General features: G+C 39.2%; 1 protein-coding gene across 1 annotated transcript in view; it reads right to left on the reverse strand.

Moving 5' to 3' along the window:
• Positions 1 to 4,420: 4,420 nt before the first annotated feature.
• The window catches only part of iqgap1 (IQ motif containing GTPase activating protein 1), a 90,246-nt gene continuing 77,850 nt past the window's right edge, over positions 4,421 to 16,816 (reverse strand). Inside the window, exons 16-37 of the mRNA XM_083901125.1 lie at positions 15,284 to 15,374; positions 15,020 to 15,187; positions 14,757 to 14,899; positions 14,504 to 14,674; positions 14,301 to 14,384; positions 13,761 to 13,832; positions 13,434 to 13,503; positions 12,953 to 13,317; positions 12,632 to 12,795; positions 12,309 to 12,533; positions 11,170 to 11,310; positions 10,987 to 11,071; positions 10,260 to 10,492; positions 9,485 to 9,617; positions 9,253 to 9,355; positions 8,518 to 8,653; positions 8,314 to 8,401; positions 7,195 to 7,404; positions 6,948 to 7,114; positions 5,674 to 5,796; positions 5,315 to 5,423; positions 4,421 to 5,118 (exon numbers count right to left, since the gene is read on the reverse strand). Coding sequence (XP_083757251.1) covers positions 5,005 to 5,118; positions 5,315 to 5,423; positions 5,674 to 5,796; positions 6,948 to 7,114; positions 7,195 to 7,404; positions 8,314 to 8,401; positions 8,518 to 8,653; positions 9,253 to 9,355; positions 9,485 to 9,617; positions 10,260 to 10,492; positions 10,987 to 11,071; positions 11,170 to 11,310; positions 12,309 to 12,533; positions 12,632 to 12,795; positions 12,953 to 13,317; positions 13,434 to 13,503; positions 13,761 to 13,832; positions 14,301 to 14,384; positions 14,504 to 14,674; positions 14,757 to 14,899; positions 15,020 to 15,187; positions 15,284 to 15,374 — 3,195 coding nt within the window. The 3' untranslated portion in view covers positions 4,421 to 5,004. The remainder of the gene's footprint in view (positions 5,119 to 5,314; positions 5,424 to 5,673; positions 5,797 to 6,947; positions 7,115 to 7,194; positions 7,405 to 8,313; positions 8,402 to 8,517; positions 8,654 to 9,252; positions 9,356 to 9,484; positions 9,618 to 10,259; positions 10,493 to 10,986; positions 11,072 to 11,169; positions 11,311 to 12,308; positions 12,534 to 12,631; positions 12,796 to 12,952; positions 13,318 to 13,433; positions 13,504 to 13,760; positions 13,833 to 14,300; positions 14,385 to 14,503; positions 14,675 to 14,756; positions 14,900 to 15,019; positions 15,188 to 15,283; positions 15,375 to 16,816) is intronic.

Here is a 16,816-nt window from a genome sequence, read left to right on the forward strand (position 1 = left end):
CTGCTGTCAGATGCATCTCAACAGCGCGGACAAACGCACTTCACCAACGCGTGGACATTCGGCTTCGGTCAACATCCAACACACGCACGATAATCACTTTATGCCAAGTGGTTTGTAGCTGGTGTGGGAGAAAGTTGTCAGTCAAATATCGCTGCTGATATTACCCGAGCTCAGAGCACGGAGTTGGGCAAAGGTTTTTTTTTTTCTCTCGGTGAATTGTATTTCAACAAGTGTCCGCTTGGTCCTTTTTACTGAATTCCCAGCATGGGGTACTCACAAACAGGAAAACAAACTATTTCCAAAATAAAGAACAACAAAAACAAGTAGCCACAGGTGATGCAGGCGCCACAGTTCCACTCATGAATTGATATCACAGCGATTCGGAGTCCGAGTCTTGTGGTAATCCACTAACAGAGGAGACAGAGACCGCAAACAAACTCCAGCCCAACGGCTCCGTCGAGATGAACCAGCACTGCGGAGATAAACGGAACAAAAACCAAAAACGATTTCTTCGTCGCTGATTTGGAATGGATTCCCCGGGGGAACTGTTGCTGCTGTTGTTTTTGTTGTTGTCGTCTTTCTCACCGTCTCTTGACGAGGCTAGTGGCTGCAACACGGATCGGCTGGTTCGTTATCCTCACTCTGGAGCGAGAAAAACATTAGCTCGTTCATCACCAGCGTCAATACTCGCAATGTCCATCAGGCGGCGACAAAGTCATTGCATCCTCTTGACTCAGATATTAGTGCACTCCTGTTTTCAGGATGAGGTGACTAAAATAAATCAATACAATAAAATCAATTGATTTAACGATAGAAAATCTTTAGAAAGGTTATATGATAATACTAATATCCTATAACTTATTTTAAAGGTGCATTAAGTCATAAATCTAAAGCAACTGGCCATAAAATCCTCCTAATATTTCACAGAGACTCAGGAATAATGTTCATATAACAAACTGAACTCACCAACAACAACAGTACAGCCAGGTATTTGCATTAAAAAAAATATTTTGCAGACTGTAAATCATGTTTATGTTTTGAAATCATGTTTTGGCATGTGGTGCCACCTACCACCGTCTACCAATCATTGCAGTCAATAGAGTCTCTGCTGCCGAGCAACCACGGGTTGCCAGTTGCATCAGAAAACAAAACCTAAAAGACCTCAGTATTTTTAATTTGAATGTAGTAAACATTTTTGGCCACATTCTTACATAATATGTTGCCCACAATTGTCCATGAAATAGCTTTCCAGTCAATTGTCCAATTACTTTTGGTCCCCTAAAAAGTGGGAGGCACATATAGAAAGTGTTGTAATTCCTACACCGTTCACTTGATTTGGATGTAAATGCCCTCAAATTAAAGCTGAAAGTGTGCAGTTAAAGCACGTATTGTTCATTCCATTTCAAATCCATTGTAGTGGTGCATAGAGCCAAAATAAAGAGAACTGTGTCGATGTCCAAATATTTATGGGCCTAACTGTATATACAGTTAGGCCCATAAATATTTTGACATCGGAATACGGAATCAGAATACCAAATATATATATATATATATATATATATATATATATATATATATATATATATATATATAAAGAAAAAAATAGAAAATGACTTTGTTAGAAATTGAAGTCACTTTTTTAAAATAAGTAAAATATATTTAATAAAATATATGACATTTACTGTACTTAAACGTGCCATATGTAAGAATGTGCCCAAAAATGGTTACTACATTCAAATTCAAAATACAGAGGTCTTTTAGGCTTCGTTTTCTGACGGAACTGGCAACCCATGGTTGCTCGGCAACTGAGACTCTACTGACTGCAATGATTGGTAGACGGCGGTAGGTGGCGCCACATGCCAAAACATGATTTGCAGTCTGCAAAAGATTTTTTTTAATGCAAATATTTTGGCAGTACTGTTGTTGTTTGTTATATGAACATTATTCCTGAGTCTCTGTGACATATTAAGAGGATTTTATGGCCAGTTGCTTTAGATTTATTACATAGTGAATTTTTGATGTTAAATTTTACAAGTAAAAATACTGAAAAAGTGAGGAGTCATGGATTGAGCCATGGTAGCTCAGTGGTTGGTTGAGTTGTCTTTCAACTGATGGTTGTGGGTTCAATTCCTGTCTCTGCTAGTCTATTAAGTGTCCTTGAGCAAGACACTTAACCCCATGTTGTACTTAAGTACAGTAACAAAGTATTTGTACTTCACTGATAGCAGTAAAGGTGAACTACAGTAAATAACGAGAACATAAGACTACTGTTCCGCAGTTAAATACACATTACTTGGAATGTAGGCTACCTACGGAATAACATAAACTGCACTAAAATATTGTTTTGTATTCATGAAGGATTTTCAGTGAAAATCAGCAGGGGACAGCATTTGTGCTACTGGCATCTAGCTCAGATTATTCTTCATTTTATATCCAACAAAAACATACTCAAGAGTTCAGTCTAATTCAATACAACAAAGCTTCCCTTTTTTATTAAGTGCATTAATCTCTTGACATTTGCATCACATTTATTATGCCAGTTATTCACAGCTGTATAAAGCAATATTGTCCTAATAACGCACTTAGTCAGTCGGTGTGAGACCTAGACCTATGTGTGGATTACTGCCATTGGCCCACAGGGCATACAGATCTAGATAGAGTAGTCACAGCAGGCCTGTGGGGTCTGTTCATCTGTATGGAATAAACGTCTCTTATTTAAAAGCACAGTGACATGCTTATCAAGCCAGACAACACTGTCCCGCAGAGATGCAAAATGCCTTGAAAGGTTTGCTAACACAGTTGCTAAAGAGGCAAAGGAAAAAAAGAGGACAGTAATTCAACGGCACAGATGCAAACTGCTGTAAAACATCAAAGAACAAACAAGATGTAAATGGACACGTCTTGTTCCCGTGGGAAGAGGAACGCTTTAACTTTGTCTCCTTGACCCAGACAAATTGGTGAGCTCATTACACTTTTCTGGCTTTTGGGACTATAATAGAACAGCTAGTGTGGAGGAAATCAAGTCAAAATGTCATGATTTACTTAATACACACATGCATCAAAAATATTTATTATAGAGGCCGTATGTTTCAGATTCTGATGCAACCAACTGTCAGATAAACTGTAACACTGCATTGATCTAAACGCATTCATTATGCAGATTTATGGCTCCTCTGAGATGCGTATATGATTGCTATGATGCAATAGTGTTCTAATGTAGCTGATTTAGCCACTATGTTATAGGGTAATTCACATCGATGCAGCCTTTATTTTCACTCACTCTCCTTTTCATCTGTAAAACAACCATCAAATGTCTGCAGCCCTTTATTCCAACAGGTCAAATACACTTGATGGAGAGGGAGTGAGAACAAATTATGTCCAGAGAGTTTGGTCTTCTCTCATTTCCATGAGATGGAAAACCTGCAAATGAATGTCTACAACATATAAGAAGATGAGCAACCCATAATAATAATAATAATAACATATTCTTGTTGCCGTTTATTTCTGTTGACATGGAAATCTTTGCCGTCAAGATTAAAGAAAAAAAGCACTGGCTATGTGTCATTTTTATTTTTTTCCTGGGATTACAATGTTTGCATTTGTTTCCTTTTTAAAAAAAATGATTTCTAACCCATATTTCTTTGTCATATGGGTTTAATAACATCTGAGGCACTACTGCCAACTAATACATGTATCAGCTGATGTATTAGTAAACATGTAAAATTGTCCTGTCATCTGAGAAAGCCAGACTCGAGTGTCACTGCGAGGAGCGACAGGTTTATCGTGCTGATAAATGTCACGAGCCAAAACCAGAGACATCTACACTGTTGGATAGAAGTTTATTTCAACGCATCATTTCAGTTCTGATCATGAACTCTGTGATTATGGAGAGTTTAGTCAAGTCCAAGACATCAACACCCTCACCTGTCAGGTACGATTAGAAAGATGACAGAGTCTGTTACTTCCAGTAGAGTACGGATTGTTGTGGTGTAAATTTGTCGTACTTATGAAAAAAATATAGAATTTTATTATATTTATTATTCTCATTATACCTTATATGTATATATATGTATATATGCATATATATGTATATACATGTGTATCTGTATACACACACACATATATATACATACATACATGTATATATATATATGTATATATATATGCATATATGTATACAAACATATATTTTCATATATACATTTATATACATATATACACATATATGTATACATACATATATTTGCATATATACATTTATATACATACATATATATATATATATATATATATACACACACACACACATATATATGTATATATAAAAAAGGTTGTCAAATGCTCAATATGAGCATGGTAATTTTGTTTCTGCAACCGTTCGCTTCAAATTCAGCATTTGTTCAAATCAAGAGAGCGCAGAGTTGAATCTTACTCAAAAAAATAATCATTTCATCTCATCCAACTCATTTGTTTTTTTCTAATGTGTCTTAAGCAGTCGTTGAGTCCAAGACCAGGACCAGACTTTCAAAAACGCCATCTTGTGTACTACATCCCTGTTGTTTAAGCCTTTATCGTTCAGATGAATCAACAGCTAAGAAAGACATAAAACACAATCTCTTTACATAAAACATACAATTTTTTATAATAAATCAAAGCTCATGCACAAGATATTCATAACATTTAAAGCAAAAAAAAAAAAAATTACAAATCTTCAACCTCTGACGTAGATGAAGTTACAAAGACAGTAAGGAGACTCTCAGGCCAGCTTTTGTGGCTGGCTTGCTCGAGATGGACAATAGAGTGTTCCGTTGAGAATAAAGCACAAATGGTGATCCACATAATAAAAATAATGCACATAAATTTGCATAGGCACATAAGAGAAGTGCAGTAGAAAATGTGTAGGAAAGCCAGGATGGTGCAGGTCAGCGCTCTCAGCAACCCCTTAAAGAGGGCTTTGTGGTTTAATCAGTGTCTGTTTCCTTCCCCCCCCCCTTCCCCGACTCTCTATTTTCCATAAAATTTCTTGTTGAGCAGGAAAATGAGCAGGTTGACGTTGATGGTGGCCCTGTCGAAGAGCTTCATCACCGCCACCCCTTCATACTGCAGCTGGAGGAGATCCTGAGACACAAAAGACAAATCCACTGTCATTTAACCCACTGTAAATATAAATATGTTGTGTTTGTGTTACTGCATACATTTCCTGTCTTTTTTTAAATTCTAGTTAAATGCACCAAAACACCAAGTCTAATCCCTTGTACGTGGAAATGTACTTGGCAAAAAAAACAAAAAACACAATTCCGATTCGCTGACATACCTGATATTTTAACTGTAACGTTTCCAAGTGCACACCCATGAACTTGGCGTTCACATCAAACACTCCGACAGCCTCTGATGGTGAAATCTCAAAAATAACATTCTTGAACCTACAAGTAGAAAGGAGTAAAAACATGTCTTTAATGCCGAGAAAGTAGGAAACAACAAACAAGAAAATGATCAACTAAAGCTCACTGCTTTTACTGAGTAGACTTGAATTCAACAAAATACAGTCAGGTCCATAAGTATTTGACACTCTTCTTTTTGGCTTTATGCACCACTACAATGAAACAAACAAGATTGCTGCAGCTTGGTATACTGAACCCTGGTGTGTGGACAAAGGTGACATTTTGAACTCACTGGTTGCGCTGCAGATCCTCTATGGAGATCAGTATGCCCTTCTCATGGAGGCGAGAGGCTGTGTACTTCTGCGAGACCTGTTTACTCTTCTTGGACTTGTTGTCGCCTGATTTCTTTGACAACCTGCAGAGAGCGTACAGCACAACAACACATGAAGCTTCACCGGTTCTTTCGAGGCTCACCATTTCAAACCTGAGGAACATCATTTACCATTTCGAATAAAAATGTGTCTGTGTAGCTTGAATGTTTTCAAATTTACCACATAATGTCCAATGTATGGATATCTGTCCAAAATATTTTGAAAAAGATTTTTTATTCCAAAATTTGACAAAAACGTCATACTATACTATGTTGTCCAACATTTTTAGGAAATATTTTTTAGTCTAACATTTAAAAAAAAAAAAAAAAAATTTTTGGTCCAAAATTTGACAAAAACATCTTGGAGAATCGTAATTTTCATTCTTCTGGTATTTAATCGTGGTGTCTACTACAAAGTTCTGTAATTCTGTAGTGTGAAGGTTCTCTCACTGACAATATTGAATATATTTGTTTCATACGTCTACGATATAACAGAGCACTGTACAATTTAAATCTGAGAAATAAACTGCTCGTCTATGATTAAGGGGGAAATCCACTCCTCTGGTGGTTGAGATCCTGGCTCAGCAGTAATGGTTTTTCTCTCCAACCAGGCTACAGCTGAATTTCATTTCCTGCTGGTGGACGTCCAAAAATTAAAACCAGCAGGTGTCTGATGATAAACACTGAGTCATTGCCTGTTTCAAGTGACCCAGTTCTGATTTTTGGACACGTGTGGCACAGTTTAGACATGTTCGTTGAACATGGGGGGGAAAAAAAGACCCAGAATGTGGTATTTTAAGATCTGTCCATATTGTATGTGTGGATACAAATCCTACATATACTGTATGTAAAACTGTATGTAGGTTAAATATTCCAGGATCCTGTGGTTACTGTCTGGGGTTTTTCTTTGTTTTCTTGTGGTGGAACTCAACTTGTACTACCAGACTCTTAACCACTGACTAGGAAATGCTACTGTAAGTCAGCCACATTGAACACTGACTGTGTTATAGACTAAATTTGTGTGTACAACTACAAGAGCACACACACCCAGGACGCCTCACATTTAGAAAGGATGTAAACAGGCATAAAACAATTAAAATGTGGTCATAAATGACATTATAGTGTGTGTATATGTTCATAGTTGTTGTGCTGTGATCTACTAAATGTGAAGAGTTAGAAGATCGGAGGCCACTCACTTGCTCTTAAAGGCCAGGTTGTCCATACATGTCGTGATATACTGATTGTATTGATCAATCTGCTTATTAAAAAAATCAGTCTTGGTATTCAGAGCGAGGTTTGTCTGCTGAAGTTTCACCAGCTCAGCTTTCCTGCGCTGACGATACCGTCTCTGATTTCTGATGTCCTGAAGTAAACAAACACACAGCAAAATAAACAAATACTGTTGTTTTATCCGTGTTCGCAGGTAAGCAGCGCCTTCTCTACCTTGGCGATGTCATTGATGAGGTCCTGGTAGCGGTTATCGGGGTGAACCTTCCCCAGCTCTGCCAGCCTGGACAGGTTGCTCTTGATCTTGTCCTTCTTCCCCTGCAGCGTCAGGCTGTCGTCCACCACCGGTTTGACCTGCTTCATCTTCTCTGGAGTCTTGGCATCACGGACGGCCCTTCTCTGCATGGCGCGCTGGTACTCTGCTTCCTGTCAACCATCAACCAGGAAAATAGAGTGTCATGGTATTTATTACATTGTATTTCTTGAGGGAGAGCTTTAATACTGTTTAAAAATATATACATCTTTGAGATCTAATGTCTGCTTCAATTAAAGTAATAGCACCTCCAAAAACATACAGATTACATCCATTATAATAATTTGGTGTAAATGAACATACAGTATATACATGTGTGTATGTATATATATATATATATATATATATATATATATATATATAGATATATATATATCTATATATATATATACATACATACATACATACATACATATATATATATATATAATTACACACACACATATATATATATATATATACATACACGCATACATATACATACATACATACATACATATATATATATATATATATATATATATATATATATATATATATATACATATACATATACATACATACATACACACATATATATATATATACATATACATATACATACATACATACACACATATATATATATATACATACACATATATATATATATATACATATACATACATACACACACACATATATATATATATATACATACACATATATATATATATATATATATATATATGTTTTTCATTACTTATTAACCCTGCTCCTTATGTTGAACAGAGGATGTTGCCACAGAAGTGATTCAGGGCAATTCCATGAGCAGTTCAGCACCTTCAAAACAAAGTTCCTCTTTTATGACATTAGTCAATCCAGTAGTTTTCCATTTTCCATTCAGATCTAAAATGCAGTGTGGCAATAGCTAAAAGCTGGGGCTCTCCTCTGTATAAAATATGGTCTGTTTACATAAACTGTTGCTTCAGTTCAGAGATGTTCAGCACATTTAAACGCCACTTCTTTTTTTTTTTCCAAACCTGTTCTGGGCTCGCCATTGAGTCCAGCACCTCTGTGAGAGTGTCCCCACACTGGAACCTGATCACATCCACAATGAGCCTCTTGGTGCTGGAGAAAGAGCAAATAAACACAGAGAGTAAGAACCCAAACAACAACAACAACAACAACAACAACAATAACAACCATGTATCCACACATTGACAGCTGTGATTTAACGAACTTACTTGAGCAACAGCGTCTTTGCGTCAACCTCAGTATTGGCCTCACCAGGCACATCAAACTTGTTGGTGAGTGTGAGTGAAACCTCCGTTTTCCCCATCAGGTCCTTGCTGGGGTCACCGGCAGGAAGAGGATTTTCACCTGAGAAATATAAAGAGCACCTCAGCCGAGATAACACATGAACTCAAAGGCAAAAAACACCACACATAAGTCCCAGAGACACCAGAAGAAGTTATGCTGAGTCATTCATACAGTTTTAATGCAGAAGTGACACTGACAAGCGTGGTAACCTGCAACTTCAGGGGTTGCACTCAAAATGGTCAAAAGGTCAATGGTGAACGGGTATGAATTTTTTGATTTGTGAAAATATTAACCAAGAGAGTTTGAGTGTTTGAGTCAGATCATTGATGTTTCTGTTCTCTGTTCTATTAAGTCAGGACTGAGAACCGAAACTAATTGACTTATATCCAAATAAAACCAACTAACTGAAATAATTAACTAAAAAGGTTTTGAAAAACAAAAAACAAAAACTGATTTCAGCTTCTTTCATTTGAATATCTTTGGTGTTTTTTTCCTCCCTCTATAAATGTAAACACAATAGTTTTGAGGTTTGGGAAACATGATCAATTATTTTCAGACATTTTATGGACCAAATAAATAATAGATTCATCAAGAAACAGATTATTCAACAGTTAGTTGAAGCATAATAATGAAGGCATTTTTTGCCTAATGTCACTCACCAATAAGGGACTCTATAGTGGGAACCTCGCCCAGGTCCTCCAGCAGCTCATGGATCGGGTCATTGTGTTCTGGAGTGATGGCATCCTGATGGTCCAGCAGCAGCTAAAAGAACAGAAGAAGATGTAAGTCGCCATCTTTGTCAACGATAGCAAAACATCTAAACGCTTCTGAAAAGAGTGCTCGAGCGGTGTAAACGTGAGGTGACGAGCAGGGCAGGGAGATCGGACTCACTGTGTGAGTGTTGATGATCTCTCCGATGGAGATGTAGATGACAGGTTTGGAAACGGTGACCAAGTCGGAGTACTGATCCACATTGAACTTATCTTCCAGTGAGGGAACGTCACAAGCTGCCAGGAAGAAACGCCTGTGATGGAACAGATAAAAAGTCAAATAAGACAAGATAAAGGAGATATATTATACCCTATTTCTCCAATTTAACCTAGTGCCCTGGTGTCCTAATGAACATGTCTGTGACATGCTTCGGTCAAAATACCATAAGGAACAGCTGTTAGCATTTGGAAAAGCCATCATTTGCCGACTCTAGCCGGCACATTGCTGTCATATATAAAATGTATCCACTGGACACTGGAACTTTGTAATGTACTGTGCAGCCAAGAAAATAACACTTTGCAGACTTCTGCTCTTCCAGATACTATTGCCCTCACCGGCACTTTTGAGTTTTTTAAGGACAAAGCGGAGCTCCATGAGACAACAATTCCAGAAATGTCTCGGTGTGATGTAGCAATGAGTGCGGAAGTCAAAATCGCGTGTTTTATCTCCTGTACTTAGACTGAGGAGGACCACAAACACATGAGTGAGTCATCTTTTTTCACACGTTGCCTACTCATAGGGCCTCCAGAGTCCCAAATATAAGGATTAAAATGATTAAAAAGTAGATTTTGCATAATATGTCCCCTTTAAAACAACAACAAAAAGTTGCCTAATAAACCTCAATATCCAGTAATTCTACATGCGCTTTATATTTCTACATCAAATAACATCAGACCTGAATTTCTGATATGAGGCGCTGAGATATTCGTTGATGGGATTGAGGTGGGCGTTGTCACCCAGGAACATCTTATTGGAGGCAGCATGCTGCAGCATCTTGGCCACAGAGCCCAGGTTTCTCCGCTGCTCCGTGGTCAGCTGTCCACCTGCCGACACCTCGATGATGTCAAAGGCATCGGGCGCCACGATGGCCGGGTTCATGTAGCGGTAATACAAGAGGTTCCCCACAATCTGAGAAGTCAACAAAGGAACCACTCAGTTAGTTAAGAAATGATCAGAATCAGGAACATGGGATATCTGTAAAAGATGTTAAAATGCAAAAAATCACTTATATTTTGGAGATGCTAGATAAAGGGATAGTTGAAGCCATAGCCATAAGAGTGACAAGCCTCACCTTACTGTCAGCAGACAATGAGAAGGAGGAGAAGGACACGCCAAACCCAGAGAGAGAAGCCTGAGCTGGTTAGCAGTGTGGAAAAAAAGAGAGCTTCAGCAGGAAAAACGAAGGAAAAAAGGAAAGAAAACTGAAGAGACGGCCAGGTGAGAAGGAAAGCTACAAAGCAGTTCACTGAGAGATGCAAAGAAACGAAGTTGAGCTTTTCCAAGGGTCAGTTTACCCAGTTTTGGCAAAATAATGTGACTGCCAAAATTGTGTGTAATGTTGTGAACACAGGGTCAAGGTGCTCCTATGATGGAGTTGTGGTCTACAAATGAAACCTTCAGACCTTGAGCAGTTCATCCTCTGTAGCATCTGGGAACTTCTCATGGAGGGTGTCCTTCAGCACCTTGGAGATGAACCGCATTCCATATCTGACAGACAAACCCCCCACACACACACACGTTAAGTTTGGTGGCTTAAAATAACACGATCCACACAGACAAGTGATGCGGTTATTTGAGGAACTTACGGGATTTTGTCCACCGAGACAAATATAGCAGACAAGAATTTGTCAGTGATGGTTTTCATGTTCTTGATGGAGGCTTCCAGTCTTGTCCTCACCTCCTCATGAGCCATAGCCTGCTCTGGTGTCACATCGTAAGGCAGCTTACTGTGGAGGACATTGGCAGAGGCAGAAAGAGGACAGAGGCGTGGAAAAAAAGAAGGAAATGTTAATGTTGATCATAACCTCTGTAGACTTCTGCTTCACCAATACTGTAGCTGCAAGAAGACCCTCTTTGAGAGTGGATGTATTGCGTTAATTGGAAAAATGTTCTAGTATTAAAGGAGACATATTATACCCTATTTCTCAAAGTGAACCTTGTTCCCTGGTGTCCTAATGAACATGTCTGTGACATGCTTTGGTCAAAATACCTCAAGGACGAAGCACCACAGCAGTTCAATCACCCTGCCAAAACAGCCCTGTTCAGAACGCTCTGTTTTGAGTGTCTGTCTCTTTAAATATTACAACGAGACACAGGAAATTACGTCAGCGTCACTGAGGCTCCGGCAGCTAACAGCAGTTAGCATTAGGAAAAGCCATCATTTGCCGACTCTGGCTGGCACACTGCCGTCATATATAAAATGTATCCACTGGACGCGTAAATCCTCTGAGGCTGGAAGTTTGTGTAGAACTCTGTGCTGCACTGTGCAGACAAGAATAGAACACTTTGCGGACTTCCACTCTTCCGGGTACTATTGTCCTCGCCTGCACTCTGGCGTTTTTTTTACGGACGTAGCAATGAGTGTGGAAGTCAAACTCATTGTATCTCCCGTACTTAGACTGAGGTGGACCACAAAAACATGCTCACGCTCATAGGGCCTCCAGAGTCCCAAATATAAGTATTAAAATGATTAAAAAGTTGATTTTGCATAATATGTAACCAGCAAAACGGCACATAATCAAGGTAGTAATATGTGTCTACGCACAAAGGAGGGGGTGGAGCCTCTGCAGAGCACTAATGGGCTTAAGCAAATTATAGTAACTCTTCTGGCTTGCTGCATCTATAATGATGTTGTGTTTTTAATGAATTCACACAGTAAACCTTGCTGAATATATGCAGGAGCAGCAGCAGCAGCTTGATTTCAACGACCTCATCCTCCGCTCACCTGGCTTCCCCAGTCTGCGTCTCCATTTGGTTGACCCAGCTCTTATAGATGTCCACTGGGTCGGTTTTAATGTTTAACGTTTTGTCTTCCAGGATGTCTTTAACAACCGGTGCCAGGATCTGCCTCAGAGCGTTCTGCCCCCGCGCTCCACGGTGGAAGCTCACCACCATCTTGATAACTGTAGGGTTTCCTGTTACAATCTCCTTCATCTGGTCCACTTTTGACCTGCAGGCGTTAAAAGCAACAGTTAACACTTCAACCCATGTAATAAAAAATAAAAGAGGAAATAAACGATCTTGTAAATCATTTGTATCGATTCTCACTTGATCTCCTCCTGCAAAGCCGTTTTGAAGAGTTTGAGGAGCAGGTACTCCTCTCTCTGGTTAGAGGCGTAGTTGTACAGGGTGAAGATTACAGAGTCCATGAACTTTGTGGACTTATTTTGCGGCATCTGGAAGATCAGCTTGGCGAGATATGTGGGGTTGGTCTATTAGAAAGTAGAAAAATTGATAAATATCATTAGACATTTGAAGCTATAAGGATCTAAAACGTAAAGATTCTGTAATTAAGGTGCATTCTAGCAATGTAATCGAAGGATCCAGATGAAAAACAATCAAAAGAACAGAGGAGAACTTCACTGTTACCTGTAACAGGTAAAACAGGTACTGGTAGGCTTCAAGTTTGACCCTCTTCTCCTTGCTGAGAGCCTTCAGGCCTCCTTTCTGCTTGTTCATCATCATCATGTCACACAACTGGCCCTTATTCTTCTTCGTCAGCTTCTTGCTGTGCGACACCACGTCCTGCAGGGTGATCTTGTTCTTCACCAGCAGTCCGATTTTGATGTCCATCATGTTCAGGTCGTTCTCCAGCTGCTGGTTGGAGCGGATATTGGTGACCACCTCCTCGCGTAGCCTCATCAGCTCCAGCTCCTCCTGAAAGTCCTGGTCACTGTGGTCCAGCAGGTGGACGAACTTCCTCACCACTGCCATCGGAGGATCCTCGGCGCTGGCTGAGTGTAGAAGAAAAAATCAGCAAGAGAGGAAAGTCAAGACACTACGAAAGTGACAGACTAAATCATAGAAAAAAAAAGGAAAAGAAAGTGTGTGTGATCATCATCCTACTTACTCAGTGTTTTGTAGTCATCCCTTGCTTTGTTGGCTCTAATGAAAGCCTGGATCTTTACCACATCACTCTCCTACAGAACAAAACAGCAATTCCACAAGTGATCAATTGTTCTCATTATTCAAAGAACCACAGGACACGGCGGACATCCACCGTGGAAATGACTTCACACATGTCAGAAAGCCCCTCAGGAGCCAGGGTAAATGTCAATGCAACATGATTTATAGCATTCATTCAAGTAACAAGCACGTTGTTCACTTGAACAGCAAATTTACTGTGTTCACATTATGTCAATTTCATGTAACAAGGTTTTAGGATACTTATACTGACATGATCTTCGAAGTACTTGAGCCGATCCTTGTATTTTTTACGAGCTTGCTGCATCCGAACCATGGACTGGATCTGAGTAACACAAACAAACAGTGATAATTGATTGACAGATGCAATAAGAATGTGCAATGTAGTGAGTGTCTTATATCCTTTTTTTTTTTTTAGCAAAACCAAGATAATGTGATTATAAAATTAAAATAATATTTTTCACCAACTATATAAACACATTTGAGCTAAAAGTACTCAAAATATTTAAAATTGTATTCAATTTGTGAAATTTGTCACAGATCAAATTTCACTTGGCTCATTTTTATGAACAAAATGAAAATAAAAATAGTCTAATTTTTGGACTTCTGCACAATTATTGCTCATCTAAATCACTGCTAAAAATGCAATACAAAATTAATCATAACCTTGACTCGCAGGATGTCCATATAAGGAGTTGTGTATTATTCCCACTGCAATTTACAGTGGGTGCTCATGCGGTACGCACTAAGGGTTAATTAATCTCAACTGGATCTATACATTTCTGTGAATTACCTTGACAGCATCTTCAGAATGGTCTTTCAGATAATGTTTGCGGTCTTTGAACTTCTTCTTCTGTTTGTAGCCTTTCCAGTGAGCCTTATGGGAAAAAAAACAGATCCAGAATCAGTAACAAACAATATAAAAAGAATCTGAGAGCAGACAGATGTTTCTTTGTTTGACCTCTGGATGATGACTGAACACTCAGTCAATGTTACCTGTATGCATGCAACAGCTGGTTCTTGAGATTTCAGGAAGTCCATTCGCTCCTTTAGGGATTTCCTAACCAAGTAGCCGCGACAGCGAGCCTGCAGCTTCGTAATGAGAGTCTCATTGGCCAACCACAGCTGCTCTCTGTTGTAGGCCGTGGTGACTCCAGAAACCACAGACTGATGGGGAAAATAATACATTAATACAATTTAAAAAAAAAGACACAACCTTGCCAGGCTTGACTGGGACAGTGGGACAGACCTGAATGTCCTCTTTGTTGAGCTGCATGTTGTTCTGCAGGAAGTTTTCTGGTTCCACCCAGGTGCCCTCTTTGGTCTTCAGGTTGTAGTAGTAGTTGTGTCCTCCCTTCACCCAGTGCTTCACCCAGTCACTGCCATTGTCACCTGGAAAGAGACAATAATATAAGATCTGAAAATTCTACTCAAAAAGCACTTACTCACTTTAAAACCTGTTGGATTTCATTGACACACACTGAGTGTCCATGTCTTTATGCATCTCCTCACCTTCATTCTTCTTCTCGTCTTTAATCTTGGCCAGGTCGTCCTGGTAGGTCCGTGCACACTCCGCTGTGACACCGTACAGTCCTGCCCCAGGGTTACGCAGAGCAGCCAGGGTCTGAGTCGCATCGCCGGTGTCCACCGCCTCATTAATGGCCTGAATGGACTGCGCGACTGTGAATGTGAACACTATATGTCAGTATGGATTCAAAGAGAAGAAGAAGAAGACAGTGTACAAATATACAGTGTGATGTGAGTGGGAGTTCTTACACTGTATGGCTTCCTTTGTGTCCTGGTTAGCCTTCAGAATAGCATCCTGAATCTCATCCAGCCACAGCACAGCAGAGGGATCCTGGGTCTCCTGGAAGGATGGACAGAAAGGATGTTTACTTGAATACACACACACACCATGCATTTCAGTTCATGACTGAAAGTTATTTTGACCTCAGGCCTGAATTATTAAGTTTTATAATATTGCAAATATTTTATCTGCATAATGTTTTAAACAGACAAAAACTTAAAAACTAGAAATGACATGCTTTGTTTATGAAATATAAAACTGCTTTATAGTGAAAACTCATTTTGTTTTATTGGCCTGTGAACGTTTTGTCAGTAGTCAACCCAGAAATGAATTCCATCTACACGAATGTTATAATTGTATATTTTTGTTCCTTTAAAAAATAGCTAATTACATGCAACTGAGTGTATATATATATAACTGTATGACTAAAATAAAAAATGTGTGGTTAATGATCAGTATTTTTGTGCGTTGTATATACACAATAACAAAAAAACTTCTCCTGTTGCCATCTTGTGTCTCAAATTCATTATAACACTACAACAAAATTCAACAATAGTAGGAGGTAGAAGCACCAGATTTTTATCAATGATCTATTGTGTGATCTTGACCACACCCAGGATTTTAATCTCTTATAGCTGTACTGTTCCGTAGACTATTTATATCTTAGACTTTTATTGAGAGCATTAGTGTGTCTTATCTGTCCTTTTGTGAATGAAACACTCTTTGCTTTTTGCTGTGGACACCTTTTAAATAATTAACTGCCCTGTAGCTGAAAAGACAAATTATAATATAACAGAGGTTTGTTTTTAAACACGTTTGTTTACCACACAAACCAAATAAAGACGCAACCACCACATCGCCCCATCCCTACCAACAAATAAACTTTAAATATATCACAATGTAGCGGAAAAAAATGAGGAAATGAGGAAACACTGATTTCAGCAGTGAGTATCATACTGTAGTTGTGCAGCACTGCAACCAGATGGCGCACTCCGCCTCTGTATGCAAGTGTCTGTTCTACTATTACTGCTGCCGCTTTCCACAGCTCAGTAAAACCTGCAACAGGCAACCCTCCCTCCCCTATGCCACGCCCCTTCTTGCAGTGTTGCAGTGTAGATGAGGGGTGTGTGTGTGTGTGAGAAAGAGTGAGAGAGAGAAAGAGGTGGGCGGATAATATAACCCTAACCTGATCATGGAAGTTTCTTATACAAGGGTTGGAGGGGGTGGGGGGGCTCAATCTTTATAGTAAATAAAAGTGTACCCAGTGATTGGTGTTTGTATGTTTGTGCTTGGCATTTTAATTGGTGTTTTGGGGTAATGAGTCACTGCTGCTGCTGGCTGGAGGTGTAAGACAGGGTGTGGTGCCAGAGCGAGTGAGCGAGCAAGCGACTGGTGGAGGAGGAAGAATCGGGTGTTAACTTGCTCTAGTTCCTCACAGGTCACAAAGCACGTCGTGGAAATAGAGGAAGTGAAAGCTGACGGGATTTCGACATTTGGCTCTA

This window comes from Microchirus variegatus (assembly GCF_963457635.1).
Source record: "Microchirus variegatus genome assembly, chromosome: 14".
NCBI classification, from domain to species: domain Eukaryota; kingdom Metazoa; phylum Chordata; class Actinopteri; order Pleuronectiformes; family Soleidae; genus Microchirus; species Microchirus variegatus.